This window comes from Suncus etruscus, chromosome 19 (genome assembly GCF_024139225.1).
Source record: "Suncus etruscus isolate mSunEtr1 chromosome 19, mSunEtr1.pri.cur, whole genome shotgun sequence".
Classification (NCBI taxonomy): domain Eukaryota; kingdom Metazoa; phylum Chordata; class Mammalia; order Eulipotyphla; family Soricidae; genus Suncus; species Suncus etruscus.
Window position 1 is genome coordinate 43,240,633 of NC_064866.1, and position 19,954 is coordinate 43,260,586.

At 40.2% G+C, this 19,954-nt stretch overlaps 1 protein-coding gene across 2 annotated transcripts in view; it reads right to left on the reverse strand.

The window, feature by feature from the left end:
• Positions 1-19,954, reverse strand: part of ZFAT (zinc finger and AT-hook domain containing) — a 159,371-nt gene that overhangs the window by 59,256 nt on the left and 80,161 nt on the right. For both annotated transcript variants that reach the window (XM_049765564.1, XM_049765565.1), the window contains exon 10: positions 5,920-6,008. In XM_049765564.1, coding sequence (XP_049621521.1) covers positions 5,920-6,008 — 89 coding nt within the window. The remainder of the gene's footprint in view (positions 1-5,919; positions 6,009-19,954) is intronic.

Genomic DNA, 19,954 nt, shown 5'->3' on the forward strand with positions numbered 1-19,954 from the left:
ATACTCACCTACCCTCTAAAAGTTTTATTAATGGCAAGAGAGGAAGTCAGTCCCCAGCTTCCATAAACTAGGGCAGAAGAATGATCAGAGCCATTTTTCAAAGAAGATGAGGCCTTATTTTTAGATAAAGAATATTAAAGAAGGAAGGATCAGCATTAAGTCTCTGAATAATTTCCAAAATGCACGGATTTTAAAAAGTGCTGATTTCAGACTAAACTTTTTTTGCCTTTTTTTTGAAGATACATACACTCAAAATTTCAATCTGTTTCCAAGAAGTCAAAAATCTTTTGATGCCCTTTGAGCCTCACAAAGACCCAAAATGCAAATTCTACCCAGCACTGGAACCCTATGTCATGTTAGTACAATGTGCAAAAAAGAAAAGAAAATGGGTGGAGTGGAGCAGTGTAGGAATTCTATGAATGCTGTGGAGAAGACAGGACCATCACCCTCGTTCTGGAAAACTGTGAAATAGAGGCAGAGACAGCAGCACAAGTATTGCCATGCAAGAGCTATATAACCACTCTATCCATCCCACTCTGCCCTCCCCCTGCCCAAAGGTAAATTTATGAAGAACTCTTTATGGGAAATGCACCTGGCAAAAGGTTTTCTATGTTAAGTGACACTTTCGGTGGTCAAATAAGCTTTATCGGAAGCTATCCATGTAGTACCCTGTTTCTCTGAAAATAAGACAGTGTCATATTAATTCTTGCTCCCAAAGATGCACTAGGTCTTATGTTCAGGGGGTGTCATATTTTCTATGAAGAAGAATATGGTACACATTTTTGTTAAATGAAAATAAAGAAAATTTATTATCTGTATACAGGATGGTAGTATGGTAGTTCTCAACACAAACCAGACAAACTATGAATCAGACAGATGCCAGTCAGAGTGGCCCTAGTTTATGATAAATTAATTTTCATTCTGAGACAGATCCTAGGGGGGCTTTATTTTCGGGGGATGCCTTATATTTCACCCAGAAGGAAACCTGTAAGTAGGTCATATGTTCAAAGGATGTCTTATTTTTGGGGGACACAGTAGAAGCAGGCAAACTAATAGAGACATCACAGACACCAAGAATCTTAAATAAAAAAGTAAGTGGAGACCTTGCTTATTGGCATGCTACTCAGTGCTTATTCTGCTGCTTAATAACCAGAGGCTATTTAGCCCTTATTCTTTGTTTGTTTGGTTGGTTGTTTGGGTCACACCCGGCAGCACTCAGTGGTTACTCTTGGCTCTATGCTCAGAAATCACTCCTGGCAGGCTCGGGGGACCATATAGGATGTCGGAATTCAAACCACTTTCCTTCTGCGTCTAAGGCAAATGATTTAACACTGTGCTATCTCTCTGGCTCCAGCCCTTATTCTATTCAAGAAGATTGCAGTTATTTGTAACAAACTTTATGTAGTCATCATTCCATTCATCTGCATGTAGGATCTGTAGATAAATTTTTCGAAGTACTAATACAGTTGCAATTTTGACAGATTCTGAAAAATTCTTTTGGGTTTCTAACTCTCAAAAGCAATGTATGAGAAGAGATCTTTCCTTTCAGCCTCGCCAATTTACTGTACTATCAAACTTCTGACTATTGGCTAATCAGACTAAAAAATATTATTGTAATATTATATACAATGAAACAAATATTAAAAATAAAACATAATATAAATGGCAGCTATTTAATCAATAGTCTGTTTTGCATTTTGAAAAATACTATATCTTAAATGCCATTCTTAGATAATGATTTTCAAAATTCCCTGGCCATCTTTAAAACTGACAATAAGTAGGGCCCGGAGAGATAGCACAGCGGTGTTTGCCTTGCAAGCAGCCGATCCAGGACCAAAGGTGGTTGGTTCGAATCCTGGTATCCCACATGGTCCCCCGTGCCTGCCAGGAGCTATTTCTGAGCAGACAGCCAGGAGTAACCCCTGAGCACCGCTGGGTGTGGCGCCAAAAACCAAAAAAAGAAAAAAAGAAAAGAAAAAAAGAAAATAATTGGGGCTGGAGAGATAGCATGGAGGTAAGGCACTTGCCTTTCATGCAGAAGGACGGTGGTTCGAATCCCGGCATCTCATATGGTCCCCTGTGCCTGCCAGGAGCTATTTCTGAGCAGACAGCCAGGAGTAGCCCCTGAGCACTGCTGGGTGTGGCCCCCAAACAAACAAACAAAAAAAACTGACAATAGTAGTACCATCCTGGAAAGTGGATTTTAATTTACAGCTGCAAAAAAATGTATGTAATACTTCTTCAAGTATTAGATTCTCAGTGATCTGATGGGCTTAACCACTGTTATATTGACCATTTGATTTTAGGATGACACTTAAATGCTTTTAGTATGAAGATGACTCAGTGTAGGGCAGGGGTCTCAAACTCGCGGCCCGCGGGCCCCAAACGGCCCTCCGTACAACATTTTGTGGCCCTGCCCTAGAGGAATCTTTTTGTTTTGTTTTGTTTTTTTTGTTTTGTTCAGTTGTTTGGGTCACACCCCCAAATGTTCAAGGCTTACTACTGACTTTGCACTCAAGGATCACCCCGACTTTGCCTCCTGCGGCCCCCAGGTAAATTGAGTTTGAGACCCCTGATAGGGTTACATGTAACAGCAACATCTGGCAAAAATCAACCTATCCAATTATAAGGAGACTACACGTTCATCTTTTTAAGCATTTATTGAAAGTAGTTTATAAGTTTTTTTTTTCAAGAAATGAGAAAATTCCTTTAACCTAATACTAAATAAAAGATAATATTAATAATGTCCATCATCAGACAGTCTAGCCTTTGACTTGGAGTTTACTCTAATTCATAAGGGAAGCATTCTTAAAAAACCCTCAAGCTACTCGGAGCCACATTCTCCAATGAGCTTCATCAGCAATAAAGCTGACATTTTAATCTCCATCCAAAAAAAAAAAACCTAATTTAGAGATTTAGAGTAAGATTACAATCACATTTAAGAAATAATATATGTAAAAATTCTACAAATAAAACAAGATGTATTTTCAAATCTTATTTAGTAAAGACATTATTTTTAAATATTTAAATAAATCAAAGTAATTTAAAATGGCAATCTAGGAGTCTGCCCTTATGATAGTATTTCTTGACACAAATTATATCTTGTAAACTATGTATCTCAATCTAGAAAATAAAATTGGATTCATTTAGCAAGCCAAGATTGCACTAGATTAGTGATACTTATCCAAAGATTTTTGAGACCTTATTTTGGATTAGTGAAATATGAAGGTCTGATTTCTTAGTAATATTTTCTGATTTTGATAAAATTGCTCTACCATGGGGTAGAGAATTTTTTATCTATCAAAGGAAAAAAGGAAAATGGGCAGAGAAATGTACCCCCAAACTTAACATTCATTCAGAAGGACATACGCACACCTTTACTCATTTCTGCACTTAGTACAATAACTAAGATATGGAATCAACCAAGAAATCCAGTAACAGAGGAATAAATTATGAAGATGTGACATGTACACACAATGAAATACACACTGCTGCAACCTCACTGGAACTAGAATATATCATGTTGACTGAAGTAAGCCAGAAGAAAAACAAACACAAGACGATCTCACTTATCTGTGGTATACAAAATAACCATATGAGGAAAAGTAATGTAGTAAAGGGGAAATGCCTACATCACCCTTGCCCCAGAGTTCAGGGAGGAGGACAGAGAAGGAAAGAAATCAAGATTGGAAAGAAGATAAAAAAGGCAAAATAGGTAAACAGAGGTCAGGGATTCAGTTATAGTAGTGAAGTGGGAAAGTAGTATAGGTGTACATCCAAAGCACAAGCCAAAAATAGAAAAGAAAAGAAAAGAAAAAAGAAAAGAAAAGAAAAGAAAAGAAAAGAAAAGAAAAGAAAAGAAAAGAAAAGAAAAGAAAAAGAAAAGAAAAACAATAAGGATTTCAAGACAGATTGTTCAGTAGAGTCTGGTTAGGAATGGAAATGTTCCATATTGAAAACCAAGAAATTAGTGAAAAGCCTAGTTCTGAATCTGGAATAGCAAGAAAAGCAAGAAGTGGTTGGGTCTAAAGTTCTTATCTATAAATGCAACTCTCTTACCTCTTTGTTTTGTAGTAAGTACTATCATTGCCTACCCTGAGGAAATCAAGAGCCCCCTAAAGACTCACATTTATGAGACAGGAAATGTAACTATAGTCCTTCATTCTAGTTATGCACAAAGTAGGTAAGTATTCAATTGAGATGCCATGACAGTTCCACTAGCTAAACAACTCAGGCCAGGAGAGATGTTAGAGCAGCTCTGCTGAATCACCAAGGTACCGTATTTTCCGGCGTATAAGACGACTTTTGAAACAAATAAAAGTCAACCAAAAATCAGGGGTCGTCTTATACGCCGAGTATATCCCAAAAAATGTTTCAATATGCCGCTAAACGAAAACTGTCTGAATATCACCACAAAACAAATTTTCCAACTCGATCCTGCACCAATCACTGCAAGGCTGCTCGGACCACCTCTCTAACTCAGCCAATCCAAGCAGGCTTTTGATGCATGCAAATTAGACAATGTTCTGGACCCAAATCTACACTGTCAAAAGCCTGCTCAGATTGGCCAGAGTCAGAGAGAAAGTCTATGACAGTAGAACCTTTGAACCTTTGCTTGTTGTGATTGGCTCACTGTGGGACATACAGTTGCAGCACAGGAACGTTCTGTCTGATACAGCGAATAGAGGCCTAAACCTATGTTTTAACTGCAAAATTAGGGGGTTGTCTTATATGCCGGCAAATACGGTACACAGTCATGATTTTAGAGCTCCCCCTTTTCTGCCCACACAAGTAACTGAGAAGATGTCAGGAGTAAAGCTAGGATTTAAAATCAGATAAGTTCCAGCTCCTCACATCCTGGATATATAAATATGATTTTTTTTTTTTTTGCTTTAAGGGCCACACCCGGTGACGCTCAGGGGTTACTCCTAGCTATGCGCTAAGAAATTGCTCCTGGTATGGGGGACCATATGGGACACCGGGGGATAGAACCACAGTTCAGGGGCCGGAGAGATAGCATGGAGGTAAGGCGTTTGCCTTTTATGCAGGAGGTCATCGGTTCAAATCCCGGTGCCCCATATGGTCCCCCATGCCTGCCAGGAGCAATATCTGAGCCTGGAGCCAGGAGTAACCCTTGAGCACTGCTGGGTGTGACCCAAAAACCACAAAAAAAAAAAAAAGAACCACAGTTCATCCTGGGTCATCCGCATGCAAACACCCTACCACTGCGCTATTGCTCTAGCCCAAGTAAATATGCTTTTAATGATCTCTGAGACACTTGGTTCTTCACTGAAAATGGAGAGATCATGAGAATTTATCTCACAGAGTGTCCTGAGCTCCAAAGTTGTCAAGTGTGGGGTAGGAGGATGGTCCTTGTAATCTCAGAAACGAGGAACGTGGGCTGTTCAACATTAAAATGAACAAGGGCAAGAGAAAGCTAAGACAGTGGGTAGATACTTGCCTTGCATGCAGGCAGCCCAGGTTTGATCCCTGACACCCCATTTAAGGAGTCCAGTGACAACCTCAGATCCTACACTCTGGGGAGCACTGCATGAGCACTGCTTGAATACCTCAGCAACCTGCCAGGTGTACAGCACCCCACATGTAGTATCAAGTCATTTATCTACAGCAACCCATAATCTAAAAACACACATCCTTTCCTGAAAGCCCATATTCTTTCCACTAAACCACTCAGTGATTTTGTAGTAAAAGCATTTCCTCTAGACTTTATCTTTGGGCTTACTTTCCAAATAGAGAGAAATGCTGAACATGCCATAAACAGCTATGCCTCAGACTCCACATGTCCTAGTTAGAGACAGGCATCCCCAGGGACAACTCTAGATGAAGGAAGGCTGTGTTGTCTCCAACTTCATTTGGACAAGTAATATGCTTTTCAAAAGCTCCACACGCAGAGCTTACCTTGAAGGATGCATGTTGCTCCATGTGCCGCAGCAGCTGTGGCTTCTGAGATGCTGTGTAGTCACACACTGTGCACTTAAACTGCTTCCCTGCAGAGATGGAAAGACAAGGTGAGCATCAACAAGTTCACAGTCAATGACTGCAGCTCCAGTCATGGAGTTGGGACAAAGATGCTGTGATGATGGACAAAGATCCTCCTTGCCATTATAGGGTCCAGAACCTCAGAGGAGAACCAGTACTGAGTGGATTCAGTCAACCTGCTAAGTCTATGATCAATGCAAATAGAGGAGAGCGGTCATACAGGAAGTAGAACAACAGCTGACTAGGCCTGAGACAGTCCTAAAAGTAGAAGAAATAAGCTTGTAGGAAATGGAGTACACAAAGGTGATAGCAGACCCCAGAGCAATCAGGAAGGTAGAGCACATAAACATTTCTTCCAGGACTTAAAGAAGTTAAGAACTGACCCCAGGAGAGAATGAGGCAACCCCAGGTCCTGCAGCATCCCACAAAGGAGCTTGGGTCATATCCTAGGAGCCAGGAGAATCTGCAGAAAAGATACATTGATCAGGAGAGCAAGATTTGGGATGTGTTCTGGAATGTTTAACTTTGGAGGAGTACACAGGACAGAGTGGAAGGAAAATGCAAATCTACAACTCTTTATTTTATAAGAAAGAAAACTACAGAGTAACGTCCAGCTCTTCTCTTTTAGTGGAGTAATGCTTTAGTACTACATAAGCACTCCATAATAAGATGAAAAGGTACGTTAAACATGCTAAATAAAGCACTGATGGCTATATTGGGCTATGCTACATTTTTTCACTTCTAAATAACAAGACTAAACATTGATTTGTGATAACATTAATATGTTTCACCAAATATAAATATGAGCTAGTTCTTAGCTCATTAGTAAGCAGCTTCAAAGGTACAAGCTTCCTCAAGGGAACTAGGCCCACAGCTATCAAATATAAATAGACTCCTTCTGAGAACCTCTCACTCTCTTACAAGAAAGCCGGGTGAAAAAGTGGCGTGCTGCTCCAATCTCCCTTCTACACACCCATAAACCCATTGGGAACCGGATGATGGTGCAAACTCACCTGAAAATTATTTTCACCAAAGAAGCCAATGAATATCAAGACAATACCAAGACAATGGTAGCATCAGCGCTTGCTGAACTTTTCCCTGTGGGATGAGCTTTGGAAATTCTCTGCTCCCTGACTCTACAACATGGCCACTTTCCTAGGCCTTTCTGGCTTATTCTGAAAATCCTCAAAGAATTTTTCCCAGCTGTTCTCAACGTTTCCTCTCACTCTTCCACTCTCCTTTTGTAAGATTTCTTGCCTAGAACAGTAACCTTCAGGATTTCATAGTTTTGCTGGAATAGTATCCACCTTCCACTCTATCAGTTTTCTAAACTTGATACCTGGTTACTCAGGGGTCTATGTGTCGGAGTCACCAGGTTAGCTGTTCCAAACATACTAAATTAAATTCTCATTTACCCAATGTGTCCTACCTCCAATTTTCTCAGTTTGGCAAACACCTGCCCTATATTCAAATCATAGCCTTAGTAAACTTCCCCAGTTTCTTTATGCCTTAAAATCACTCTCATCTTTCATCAGCCCCTGATTTCATCTAAACATTTCTTACCTCTATTTCTATATCATATTTTTATATGATGTAGATCCTCTTACATAAATAATGCAAAGCCTATCATTTTCTTGTTTTTAAATAATAAATTTCCTATCTATCCAACATCTATGATTCATTAATCAATCATCTACAAATCCATTCATCTATCCATACATACATTCTAAAGCACTATTTAGATGCTTTGAAACACAAACTCTCTATGACAGCTCTTTCTTCGAAGACCACCAGTGATATACCAACAGCAAGAAAAAACTGATGATCATAACAAAGAAAACGTCCAGAACATCCCATCCTTCTTTCTGTTGTGCCCTCCTCTCTGTATGTTAAGATGCTTAAAACAAAGGTCATGAGTTTTCAAAACATTTTGCATTACCTTTGTTGTCCCAGACACTGAATACTTTACTATCATATTCTGGAATTTACTACTTTTGGTATCTGGTTATTGTTAACTTTAATTCATAAACAAAAGCTGAACAACATAAATAAAAGCTAGTCTCTGGCCTCTGAGCCAGCCTGTCTATATGCTCACATATTTATATCCATAGCCTTGACTCTGCAGCACTATCAATATTGTTTCCAAGCCTAGGAGAACAAATGCCATCAATAAGCTCCTATCTTACATCCATAGCCTCCCCAGCCATGAAGCATATGTACCCATGTTTAGTATACTTTGCATATTATTAAACAGAACTGTTCAAGAAATGTCTACAATGATGTTTCCACAGGAGCAGCAAAAGGAAAAAAGTAGTAGAAATTTATCAATAATTGTGTACCTATCACTGCAGGCAAATAGTCTCCAATTTCAAGATTTTCTAAGTCTAAACGTATAAAAAATAATATAGAAATATTCCAAAAGTTTATGGAAAGCATTTTTCTCATTAAAGCAGGCAATTCATAACTAAAAAGAAATTTTAAATGTGGAGTCTGGGAGCAAAGAAAGAGAAGTTGCCTGCCTTTCATCAAGCAATCCCTAACATAGAATGTTACCCCAGAACTCAAGGATCAAGTGATCCTTTAGCACAGAGCCAAGTGTAAACCCTGAGCTCTTATGGGCCTAAAACAAACAAAAAAAAAGAAAAAAAATTATTTGGGTTTTTTTTCAACCCTAGGAAGATACAGTTTCAAGTGATATATTTTATTATTATTATTTTATATGTATTTATTATCTTTAGCATATGAAAAGAAAATTATTATTTTTGTAGCAATGTATAACTCTTTTGCACACAGAACAAAATATTTTATATATGTTCACCATAATCTCTGTGGCCAATATCTCTCCACTGGCCAGTCAATTGTGTTAATATATACTACACCAGGCCAATATTGGTAGTCCACTACCACAATGCAGAAAGGAAACTGATAGAAATATCTTCCAAACAGATAAAATAAAAATAAAATAGATAAAATATCTTCCAAATAGATAAAAAAAAATTGTCATACGTTAGTGCAAGCAGAGCCCCAGGCTCCGAAACAAGGATCCGGTGAGACAGGAAATGCTGGTCTGGAAGCACACATCGATGCAGGAAATAATCCACACAGTGAAAAGGTGCAAGAATGAGTTCAAGAAAATCCAGCACTCAAGCAAGGATTCCCACCACACAGCCTTCTGTTCCTACGAGGAAAGCAACTTAGTGAAGAAAAATAGAAGAAATGAACCTTTTCCTTTCTGAAACCCAGGCTTTCATTCGCAAGAACCAGACCAAGAAGAGAGGGTTCTAGTAATCCCATCATTAGATCATGCCCTAGAGATATGGAGACAGTAAAGTGCAGGATGAGCTAACTTGCAATAAAGGCAATTGGCAGGCACTTGTTTGGGGCACAAATGTCTTCCTAAATGTCTGGGGCATTTGAATCTCTTCTTTGTGACCGCCAAATGTTGTTGTTAATGACCAAAGTTAGTAATATGTTCAACCTGACTCAAAAGGTTGAAACTACTCTAGATTCAATGGGAAGATTTTGTGCCATATATTCATATATAATCATATATTCAAGTTAAATGAAGTTTAATGGATTATTATCATAATGATTTTATGCAGGCATTCACGAGCTTAAGCTGTGAAGTTCTCTTGGTTTGGGCTGGGAAGCTGAACTATTGATGGAAAGGTTCCCTAATTTTGAGGGGCCAGAGACTGGCCCCTGACCCAGTTTCCTGAAATAGGTTGATTAAGTCTTAGTCTCGTGGGGGTGGGTCCTTGAGCAGGTACAAAAAGAGGTTGTGACCTGCACTGTTTTCATAAATGCCCCATATTGCAACACTTAAAAATCATATGACCTGACCTCATGAGTTAGGCTTTGGGCCCCTCCCCCGGTTGCTGGGGAGATGACAGTCACTGAGTGACAGTCACTTGCCCAATGATATCCCTTTCCACACCTTGGGCAAGGACCAGGTGGTTTCCTTGGACAAAAGCCATTGATCTGATTTCCTGGCTTTTGCCTCTGAACAGCATATGTTGCTAGAGATTGTGGCTGTGGGGAGTAAAGGAGGATAACTGTAAGTCCCAGCACTTCTACAAGCAAGGAGAAAACCCATGACATCTTCTCCCTCCCAAACTAGAGGTAAGATAGCCTGACAATATTCATTAGCATTGTCAAAGGCTAAGGATTTTTGTCAAGAGGTTTTTAATTTTTGTATTTCTTTTTTGTTGTTGTTGCTGTTTTGTTTTGTTTTTGGGTTACACCTGGCAGTGCTCAAGGGCCACTCCTGGCTCTACTCTCAGAAATCGCTCCTGGCAGGCTCAAGGGACCATATGGGATGCCAGGATTTGAACCACTGTCCTTCTGCATGCGAGGCAAATGCTTTACCTCCATGCTATCTCGCTGGCCCAAATTTTTGTATCTCTAACCTGCTTTTTAATTGCCTTTGTCAGTTTCCCCACAAGTTCTGCATTATGACTCTGTAGCTCCCTGAATAATCTTTGTTTAGTTGCCCTTGAACTCAGTGTCTGAGTCAGTCTTTTCCCAAGCTTCAATGCAAGTTTCCTGACAAGCTTTAAAACAGCACGGGGGTAGTTTTGCTTGCCTGCTTACTTCTGTGTTTCTTTCCCTATCAGCATTTCATAAGATAATATGACTCCTGCAACCCGCCTTCCAGATGAATGACTATTAATTTTACTCTCAGAATCTTCTGCAAACCACATCTTCCATTGTAAATACTGAGCAGCACTCAAACAGGTCTTTGCTACAGTGTTAAATTTCTCCAGGTACCAAGATACTCACAAAACAGAAAAAGAGGACCATACCCCTGGCACACTTTCTGAAATATACTGAGGTAATCTAAACCCTCATAGTTTGAAATTTGATGATTTTCCTGATAGGGAGAATTTGTTTTTGATACTGTGTTATTACTAATTTCCCAAAGAACTATCCCTTATGAGGGAAGTGGGGTTCATTCCACACTCTCTAAAAGTCTTTGGTGGAGGGTGGGTGGGTGATATCCTACAGATCTGCCTTCTGATTGGGCCATTTCAATATTATTTCATTTGCTGTGTACACCAATATCATCAATTATAACAACCCCATGCTCTACTGGCCTAGCGCCAGTAGGGGTGACCAAACACCAACCTCAGGGCTTTGGGCTTGAATACATGTGATCACCAAAAGTGCCTTTCTAATAATTGGCTTTACTGGTCTTTTAGAATTATTATAAAGTGCTTCAAAAGCTTTAATGCAAGGCTAAAAATTCAGCCCAAACTTTTGATTCTCACAATACATACAAAATAAAAAAAATTAAAAAAAAAAAAACAAGGAAAGCCACCAATAATGCAATTAACATGAGAACGAGCCAGGGTCCTTCAACCAAAACCCAAGCAAATGGCATCACCTTGAACCAAAAAGTCATAAACTTAAAAACCCAGGATAGTGAAATCCACCTGAAAAGCAAGAAATAAATATCTCACCAGTCAGCGGCAGAGTCCCTGTTTGATTTCCTGTTAGTTTTAGGTTCGAGTTTGGGTGACATCTATAAGCAGAGCCCTAGGCTCCAAAACAAGGATCTGGTAAGACATAGGTCTGGAAGCAAATATTAATGCAGGAAATAATCCACACAGTGAAAAGATTTTCTGAACGGGTTCAGAAAATCCAGCACTCAAGCAAGGATTCCCACCATACAAGCTTTCTGCTCCTAAGAAGGAAAGCAGCTTAGTGGAATAAGATAGAATAATGAGTGTCTACCTTCCTCAGACCCCTGCTTTTATTGACAAGAACCAGGCTATATCCTAGGGTGGGACAGGAATACCAAGTAGGGAATAATCCAATAATCTCATCCAGAACACACCCTAGGATACAGTGTGAATATTGATTAGAGTGGGACCAGTAATTCAACACTTTGCCAATATCTTGGATCAAATAGCAAAAAGAGAACTGAAATGAATTCACAGATCCTTTGCATCAGTCTTTTATGTATTGCTATACCCAAGAGACAAGACACAAGGAAAGAAGGCTAAATAAACAATCCTTAACTACAGCATCAGCTTAGTGATAAGAATTACAATGCTTTCTGTAACCACTGACAGCCCCTATAAAAGAGGCCTGGGAGAGTACTTGACATAATCTTTTGCTACTTAATTAAAATAATGCAATGCAGATTCGTGATTAATCATGAAAGAGCAATGCTTTGAGGCTATTCTTTGTTTTCTCTCAGAATATTCCAAGAATTATAGGGAAGAGTGAATGAGAAATGTGATTTGTACTTAAGGTTAAAGTGACCTGAAAATGTGGCAGATGAATATCAAATAGATGTATATCACATTACTGCCCCAGTAAAGAACTAAAAATAATTAGAAGAAAAATAAAAGAGTTTTTCCAAAATGATTCAATTTTTGCCCAGTTTATCTGGCTCACTATCCATCAACAGCTGTGCTAAAGACTTGAAGACACAGTTGTGGGTTGGGAGAGAGAGCTCAAGATGCTATAGGGTGTGTGGGATGAAGCCATGGGTTTAACCCACAACAAAATGTAGTGTCCTGGGTATTATCAAGACCCTAAAGATCCCAAAATTGCCAGGAGGGATGCCTGGACAATACATCTAAAAATAAACCCTAATCCATCAACCAGTGGCCCTCAAAGAACAGAGCCAAACCTAGAGACATCATGTACCCTGGAGGGTAAGCAATGAGAGATATCCAATTAGAAAATTCCTGGTGGCAGAATCCAGATTTGAACTTCAAACCATTCCTTATTCCCACCCTGCCATTCACAATCACCTGAAGACTCCTTCAGGTCCCAAATGCCAACACAATTTCTCCCAAAAGGGACAAAGAATGTATCACCACAATGGATATATCCATTCCGCTCACATGCAAATATTGGTGGCACATGTCATCCTGGGCATCGCAGAATGCAGCAAGAAGTATTTTCTTGTGAAAGAAAACCTAGATGGCACTGAAAACTCTTTCTCTGCTACTCAGTGAGTCCATTAGAAAGTGTGTGTAGGTGGGGGAGACCCCTGTCTGCAATAAAGATGGACTCAGACCCTGGGCATCAAAAACCAGTATAGGGGAGGGCAAGGTGGTGCTAGAGGTAAGGTGTCTGCCTTGCAAGCGCTAGCCAAGAAATGACCGCGGTTCGGTTCCCCGGAGTCCTATAGGGTCCCCCCAAGCCAGGGGCAATTTCTGAGCACTTAGCCAGGAGTAACCCCTGAGCATCAAACAGGTGTGGCCGAAAAACCAAAACCAAAACAAAACAAAACAAAAAAAAGACAAAAAAAGTATAGAGGGCTCTTGTAGAGAAAGGTGAGATTGGGGGATTGGTACATGCAGGTGACCACAACAGACCTTCTCCATCACTTGGGGCGAGCCATGACAGAGGCCTTCAAGTAGCTTTGAGTTCCCTTACTGGGAACAATCCAGGGACAAATTCTAATTTAATAAACCTAAGATGAAACACCTTAAACAGAAAGAATAAAAGCAGCAGGAGAAAATGCTTATACAACTATCATAAAGTGAAAGTCGTTACAAAATCAAGAAATTATAGAAAGACTTCTTTATTCTGCTCCCAGCAATATCCCTGTCTTCATCGCCACTGGCAGCAAACCTTAAAAGTATCACAATGGCTGGTAGGACTCTCCAAGGTGAGATTCCCCGGCCTGCCTCCAGACTCAAGCACCAACTACCTATCCCTGTCTGTGCCCAACACAAGCATGCACAAGCCACCTCCAGGCCTTTATACTAGTTATTCCCAGTGCCTGGGGATAACCTTCTCTGATACTTACAGGCCTGGTGGTTCATTCCCATCAGGTCTTCCCATTTACCTTCACAGTCCCCAAATCCTTTACTGACTCAATATTAGCATTCCTCATTCTGCAACATTTTCATTATAGAGCAGAATCATTTCCTAATCATGTTTATTTTCATAACTTAATTGCAAAATACCATGCATTTTACTACTATCCTGTTAATCACTTAGTATTAGGATAGTGGGAACTTTGGGGTGGGGGGTTTGCTTTTGTATTATTTGTACTGTCCGTGGCTAAACTAAAGTGCCTAGTTACCCAAGCGATTCATCAATTCATTTCTCCACAGTCTATTCAGTGCCCTCGTTGTACAGTGGGTACTTCAGAAGGAATACTTCTCACTTAACATTCGAGTGCTTGGAAGTAAGCATATAGTCATGAACAGAAAGTTCCAGGAGCCCTAAATGGGCTGTCTGCTCAGAAATCTACTCTCCTGATAACCAATAAGGCCTTTTCTGGAGCCCTCCCCCCAGCCTCCACCTCAGGCCTACACTGGATATGTGACCCAAGTTAAGCCTAAAACTGTGCAGTCTGGATCTGAAACATGTCAGGAAGCAGCCGCAGGAGTAACTCTTATTTTAAGGTTGTGCAACAGAAAAGCACTGAAGATGATTAAAATCTGTGTCAAAAAGGCCAGGATGCTACAGAGTCCAGAGGTGAGTATTTCCACACAGAGCTTCAAAATGAAATCAGTTGTTCCTGAACATGAAATATCAAAACAAGTTCACCATTTTTCCATACTCCTACCCTAACCTTGACAAGTTGTACAATGATTTAAGGGTATTCTTCCTGAGCAGGCATCTCTGTCTTTCTTCTGCACAAGGAGTCAATAGTCTGTAACTATTTTAGGGGTTAGTCATCTTTTAAGCCTTAAGAGGCAGGATTGAACTTGTAAACAGTAGAAAGTCATTCTGGGGTAGGGCTGATCAATAAGGAGGACAAATTGAAGCTGAGACTTACCACTTTCTCTTTTGAGGAAAAGACTCCACGGCAAGTACTGCAGTGAAAGCTAAATGCAGGAGCAACGGCTTCCTGGATACAAACTGCAGAATCTAAGATCTCAGTTATTTATTAAATTAATCTAATTTTACCTACAGACCAAAATTTCGAAGATGAAAATCACAACCTAGACGAGTCTCAGCAACTGTATACTCAAAGGAAGAAGCCGGACACCAAAGAGCATGTATTTATTTTTTATAATTTTTTTTTATTTTGACCCAAGTGGATTACAAATCTTTCATGTATGTATTTTATGAACCAGTATCACTAAGGTTCAAAGACAGGCAAGATCAAGTTTCCTCAAAGAGAAGAAAAAGGGCTGATGGTAGGGGAAGGAGGGTTTTGTTGTTGGCAATGGACTGTGTCTTGTCCTAGGCCATTCCTTCCTTCAAGACAATAAACTGAGTTGCACTCTTTCCAATACTGTAAGTGTTGCAGGTATATGATACTTTGACTTTAAAAAATCACATATACACACGCGCACACACACACACACACACACACACACACACACACACACGCACACACACAGGAATCCACGTGCAAATAATACCTTAGCTTAGAGTAATTTGAGAAACTGACATCAAATTAGTTTCAGAAAGCCAAGAAGTATCATGTAGTTCAAAGGGCAAATGTCAGGCCTGCTTCTCATGTTGTGGATGGTACAGACTGCTATTGCAGGTGGAGAGAAAAATGACATAATCATCATTATTTAGCCCCATGATTTTCAGATAGGTATTTTTTGTGAGTTCCAGGCTTGCCGAACACTTCCATTGCAGGCACGGTAGCTTGCTCATGAAACAGGACTTCACTACCAGGTCCTATTTCCCTCAAAAATGTGTGATCTCCCAAAGCATAAGCAGGAGAACAGAGAGGAACAGAAAGCAAGGCAGGTAGGAAGAAGATGAGGAAATGAAGTAGTGGGGGAATAGGGGTCAGGATTCTCGTTATACTGGTGATGGGGGAGAGGGGTCTAGCTATAAATCCAAAGCAGACTCAACAACATGAGATCTAAGCTGCCGCCATGATCTTTGTTATGTGTCTGCCAAAGTGACAGGCAGGGCTTGGATGAGTAGGAGTGAGGAGTGGAGGATGATGGCGCATGGGAGAATTGGTGACAGAAATTGTCTCGTGGTGGAGCATTGGTACTGCAATATTATATGACTAAGTCTAAACTATCAATAATTTTAAAAACATAATTATTTAATTAAATGTGAAATGTTTTAAATGTATGATCTGTAGTGAAGATACAGTAACTTTGCACATAAAAGCCATAAACATTATCCCTATTGTACCCATTTACCTAAAATAAAATTTTAAGTTGACAAATAAATACGTGAATATTTAGTACAGCTTCCACGAAGCCATGACAGGGTAGTGGGTGGAATGTCTTTTCCACTCCTTCAGTTCCCCCTCCCAATGGCGTATGAGCAGAAGTCTGATGGGAACTTCCCAATCAGCAAGTCACTGAAAGCTGCTGGTGGGGTTCAGCAGACCAGGAGCTCAGGAGCACTAGTAGGCCTTATGACAGAACTGATCCTGAATTCAAGGACCAGCAGCACGAATAGGAAACCACTGGACATCTGACCTTTGCCTTTGCTGAAAATTTAACCTAAGGAGATCTTTACTCTGGCTATCCAGTGAAAATAGAGGGGGTTGGGTTTAGACGCAAGAGAGCAGAAGGCAAAATAGAAGTCCTTTCTACTCTGCCTGTCAGTTAGAGAGGCAAGGGGCAAGTGCCAAGGAGAGCTTGCTGTTGCTGAATTCCGTTCTGCTCTAGAAAGAGGAATGAATGTTCGAGAAGCTTGCAGGGTAAGACTCTGGCTTACTTAAGCTGCAGTGCACATGAAGCAGGCTATCTTGAGCACAGGGGAGCAGCAATCACCCCTCACCTGCTGGCCACTGTAGAGATCACCCACCAGGACAAAAAAAAAAGTCCCCTTACTAGAAAATCAGCTTCTAGAAACCTGGAGAATACTGGCTTGCTTTGTTTCTTAGAACATCCTCCTCTGCTTGATGTGTTGTTTCTCTAAGGATAATTCTAGCTGCTTAGTTACTTGAGATAAGAGTTCTATATAAAACTAAGGCCAACGGTAGAAAGATCTTCAACCTTTGATGAAAAAGAAAATCCCCTTCATCTGCTGGCATTTGGATTCCGTCAGAATACAAACAGAAAAGACAGAGGTGGAAAATTCCTTATGATTTAAGGCAATGCATTTGAAATGCATGTTAAATTAGATCATTCCTGCCAAATTAAACGTGCTGTGCACCTCAAACTTGAAAACACAGTAATATAGCTAGAAGAAGAAATCTACATAAACCTAAACTGTTACTAGTAATAATTTCAGAGGCATAAAAAGTGACAATATTTTATGACTGCTTATCCAGACTTACTGAAAAAGGTGGCATTTTGCATGAGTAAATTTTTCATGAAAATGACTTTTACCCTTTTCAGCCTTGACACCCTTTAAATATTAACTATTCACTCACCTTCCTAATGAAAGAAGATTTGAGAGAAGAGTAATATGAACTCAGTATATGATGTGAGACAGATTAATCCCTACAGATGTCGATTTTTGGCTTGTGTCGCCAAGAGTGATTAGGAATATGTCATTTGTACATCCCTAGTGAAACACTAGAAGAATGGGAGTGCATATGGCCAACGCTTAAAATGAATCAACATAATACAAGCCCGGAAAATACAAACAAGTCCCATTCTGATAGGCTGATAATGCCCCACCCCCAAACAATCCCAGAACCTTCATATGTTAACTTCTATGGCAAAGGAATTTTGCAGATGTGATCAAGTGGGGAGTCTTGAGAGAACAGGTTATCCGGGGTTGAACCCAGGTAGGTTCAATGAAATCACAAGAGTCTTTATGTAAGATAGGCAGGAAGGCCAGACTATAGAAACAAAGGGACAGAAAGATGGGAAGACTCAATGCTTGAAGGATGAAAGAGAGGGAGGGCTCATAAGCCAAAGGCCAGAGCAACCTTGAGAAATAGAAGGTTTCAGAAGCATTCTCAGCTCCAGCTTTTAGAAGGGGTGCAGGCCTTCTGAAATCCTGAAGTTAGATTTCTGGCCTACAGGGCTGTCATAATTTTGAGTGTGGCCCATTTGTGGTAGCTGCTAGAGCAGATATAGAAAAACAATACATCCTTGATAAAAAAAAAAAAATGGGGTGTGGGCAAAGTGCTTGTTCAAAACTGCCTAGACAGGCAAGCAGTTGTCCCAACTGTGCCCATCCTCCAGAGTTGACGCTTTTACACGCTCTGCCTTATTGCTTTCCCCCACATTGCCTGGCACCCAGGGTCTTGCCACCTAGTGTGAGAAAGCACCCTGCAGGAAACATAACAGGCATTTTGAAGCAAGCATTTAGCAGAGCACATATCTTCACAGTTCTGGCATCTGTGGCAATTTGTGCAACGGCAAATCAAAAACAGAAATAGCTACAGCAATAAAAATACAGTCTAAGAAGTCTCTGTACTTTAAAGGCTGAACTTCCAGCAATTGCACACTTAGAGACTGAGGATCCTCTGTAATTAGTGCATCACTTTTGAGACAAGGAAGAAAAGATCAGCAAGTGACTTGGAAAGAAGCAGAAGGCAGACCAGAGCCAGAGAAAGGAACAGGAAAGAGCAAGGAGGCACCAAAGGGAGTTAAGTTACAGTCACTGTGCCAAACGTCAGCTGAGATTTCTTTGCGCTATTGCAGTTTTATGAAACCAAGAACTATACAAGAGTTCAATCTGGTATTAATCTAAACTAACTATTCATAAAGTTGTAAGATTCATCTTTTTTTTTTTTTTTTTTTTTTTTTTTTTGGTTTTTGGGCCACACCCTGTGACGCTCAGGGGTTACTCCTGGCTATGCGCTCAGAAGTTGCTCCTGGCTTCTTGGGGGACCATATGGGATGCCGGGGGATCGAACCGAGGTCCGTCCTAGGCTAGCGCAGGCAAGGCAGGCACCTTACCTCCAGCGCCACCGCCCGGCCCAAGATTCATCTTTTATATGAGTTTAGTTAGTCCCACTGCATCTGTGGTTTATAAAAACCTGAGACAAGTTGCTGCTAGTGAAACCCAATAGGGTTCACATATAAAACAAAACTCCTGTGCCCTGAAATCAGCCCTCCATTTTCCTGCATATTACCCAGACAATAGAAACCAACTTCTACCATGTGCATGTTGGTAGTCCCACTTCTGTCTCTGCCCTTAATTTATGCTCCAGGGATGAGCTGGAGGGAGGACAGGAACAAGGATGCTGTGGAGAGATCTGTATCACTGAAGTCTCATAGAATCAACTAAACTGGTAGTTCCAGTATCATTTTCTGCTAACTTTTATGTTCTACTGCATAATTTTATATTTATTTGTTGTAATTGTTGGGAATCAAAATAAAGAACCTCATATATGCAAGAAAACTGCTTGTCAATCACTAAGAAACATCCCCAGCTCTAAATTCTATATTTTTATTTGAATTGCTCTTTATTTGGGGGTCACATCTGGCAGTGCTCAGGGGTGCTGGAGATCAAAACCAGGTCAGCTTCATACAAGACTTCTCTGGACCCTAGAATATTTGTTTTAAAAATTTAAAGAATCTATGAGATAAGCAGGGGTAATTTATTCTGGTCTGATTTTTCTTTAGAAGAAACGATTGCATAGTCACATCTCTGAAATACTGCAATGTACAGTCATGGGGTCCCCATTTAAAAATGAAGAAACAAGGAAAAAAATTGTACTTCCATTTAACCCTCCACTCCACTCATTTTTACACACATAAGAGTGCTTGAAACTTTGATAATCTCTCTTTGTAATTTTTATCAAAAAACTTCTGAACTTAACTATGTGAGGGCAAGATAGGTTGGGAAAGAGGAAGAACTAAATTAGCATTGAACTTCAAATAGCTTTCACTTCATAATTAGAGAATTCTTATTTAGTTACATAGCATAAAAACAGTTCCCCATTTGCTATGGGTGGGAAGAATTATGAATAAACCTGTAGACAGCTTATCCTGTCTGGACCCTCTTTAATGGTACAAAGCAGGGATGTGTGACAGCATGATCTTTTGCACTGAACTCTTGAACACTGTTGACATACATGGAAAGGATTTAAATTGGACCCTTTGGGGCCAGCGAGGTGGCGCTAGAGGTAAGGTGTCTGCCT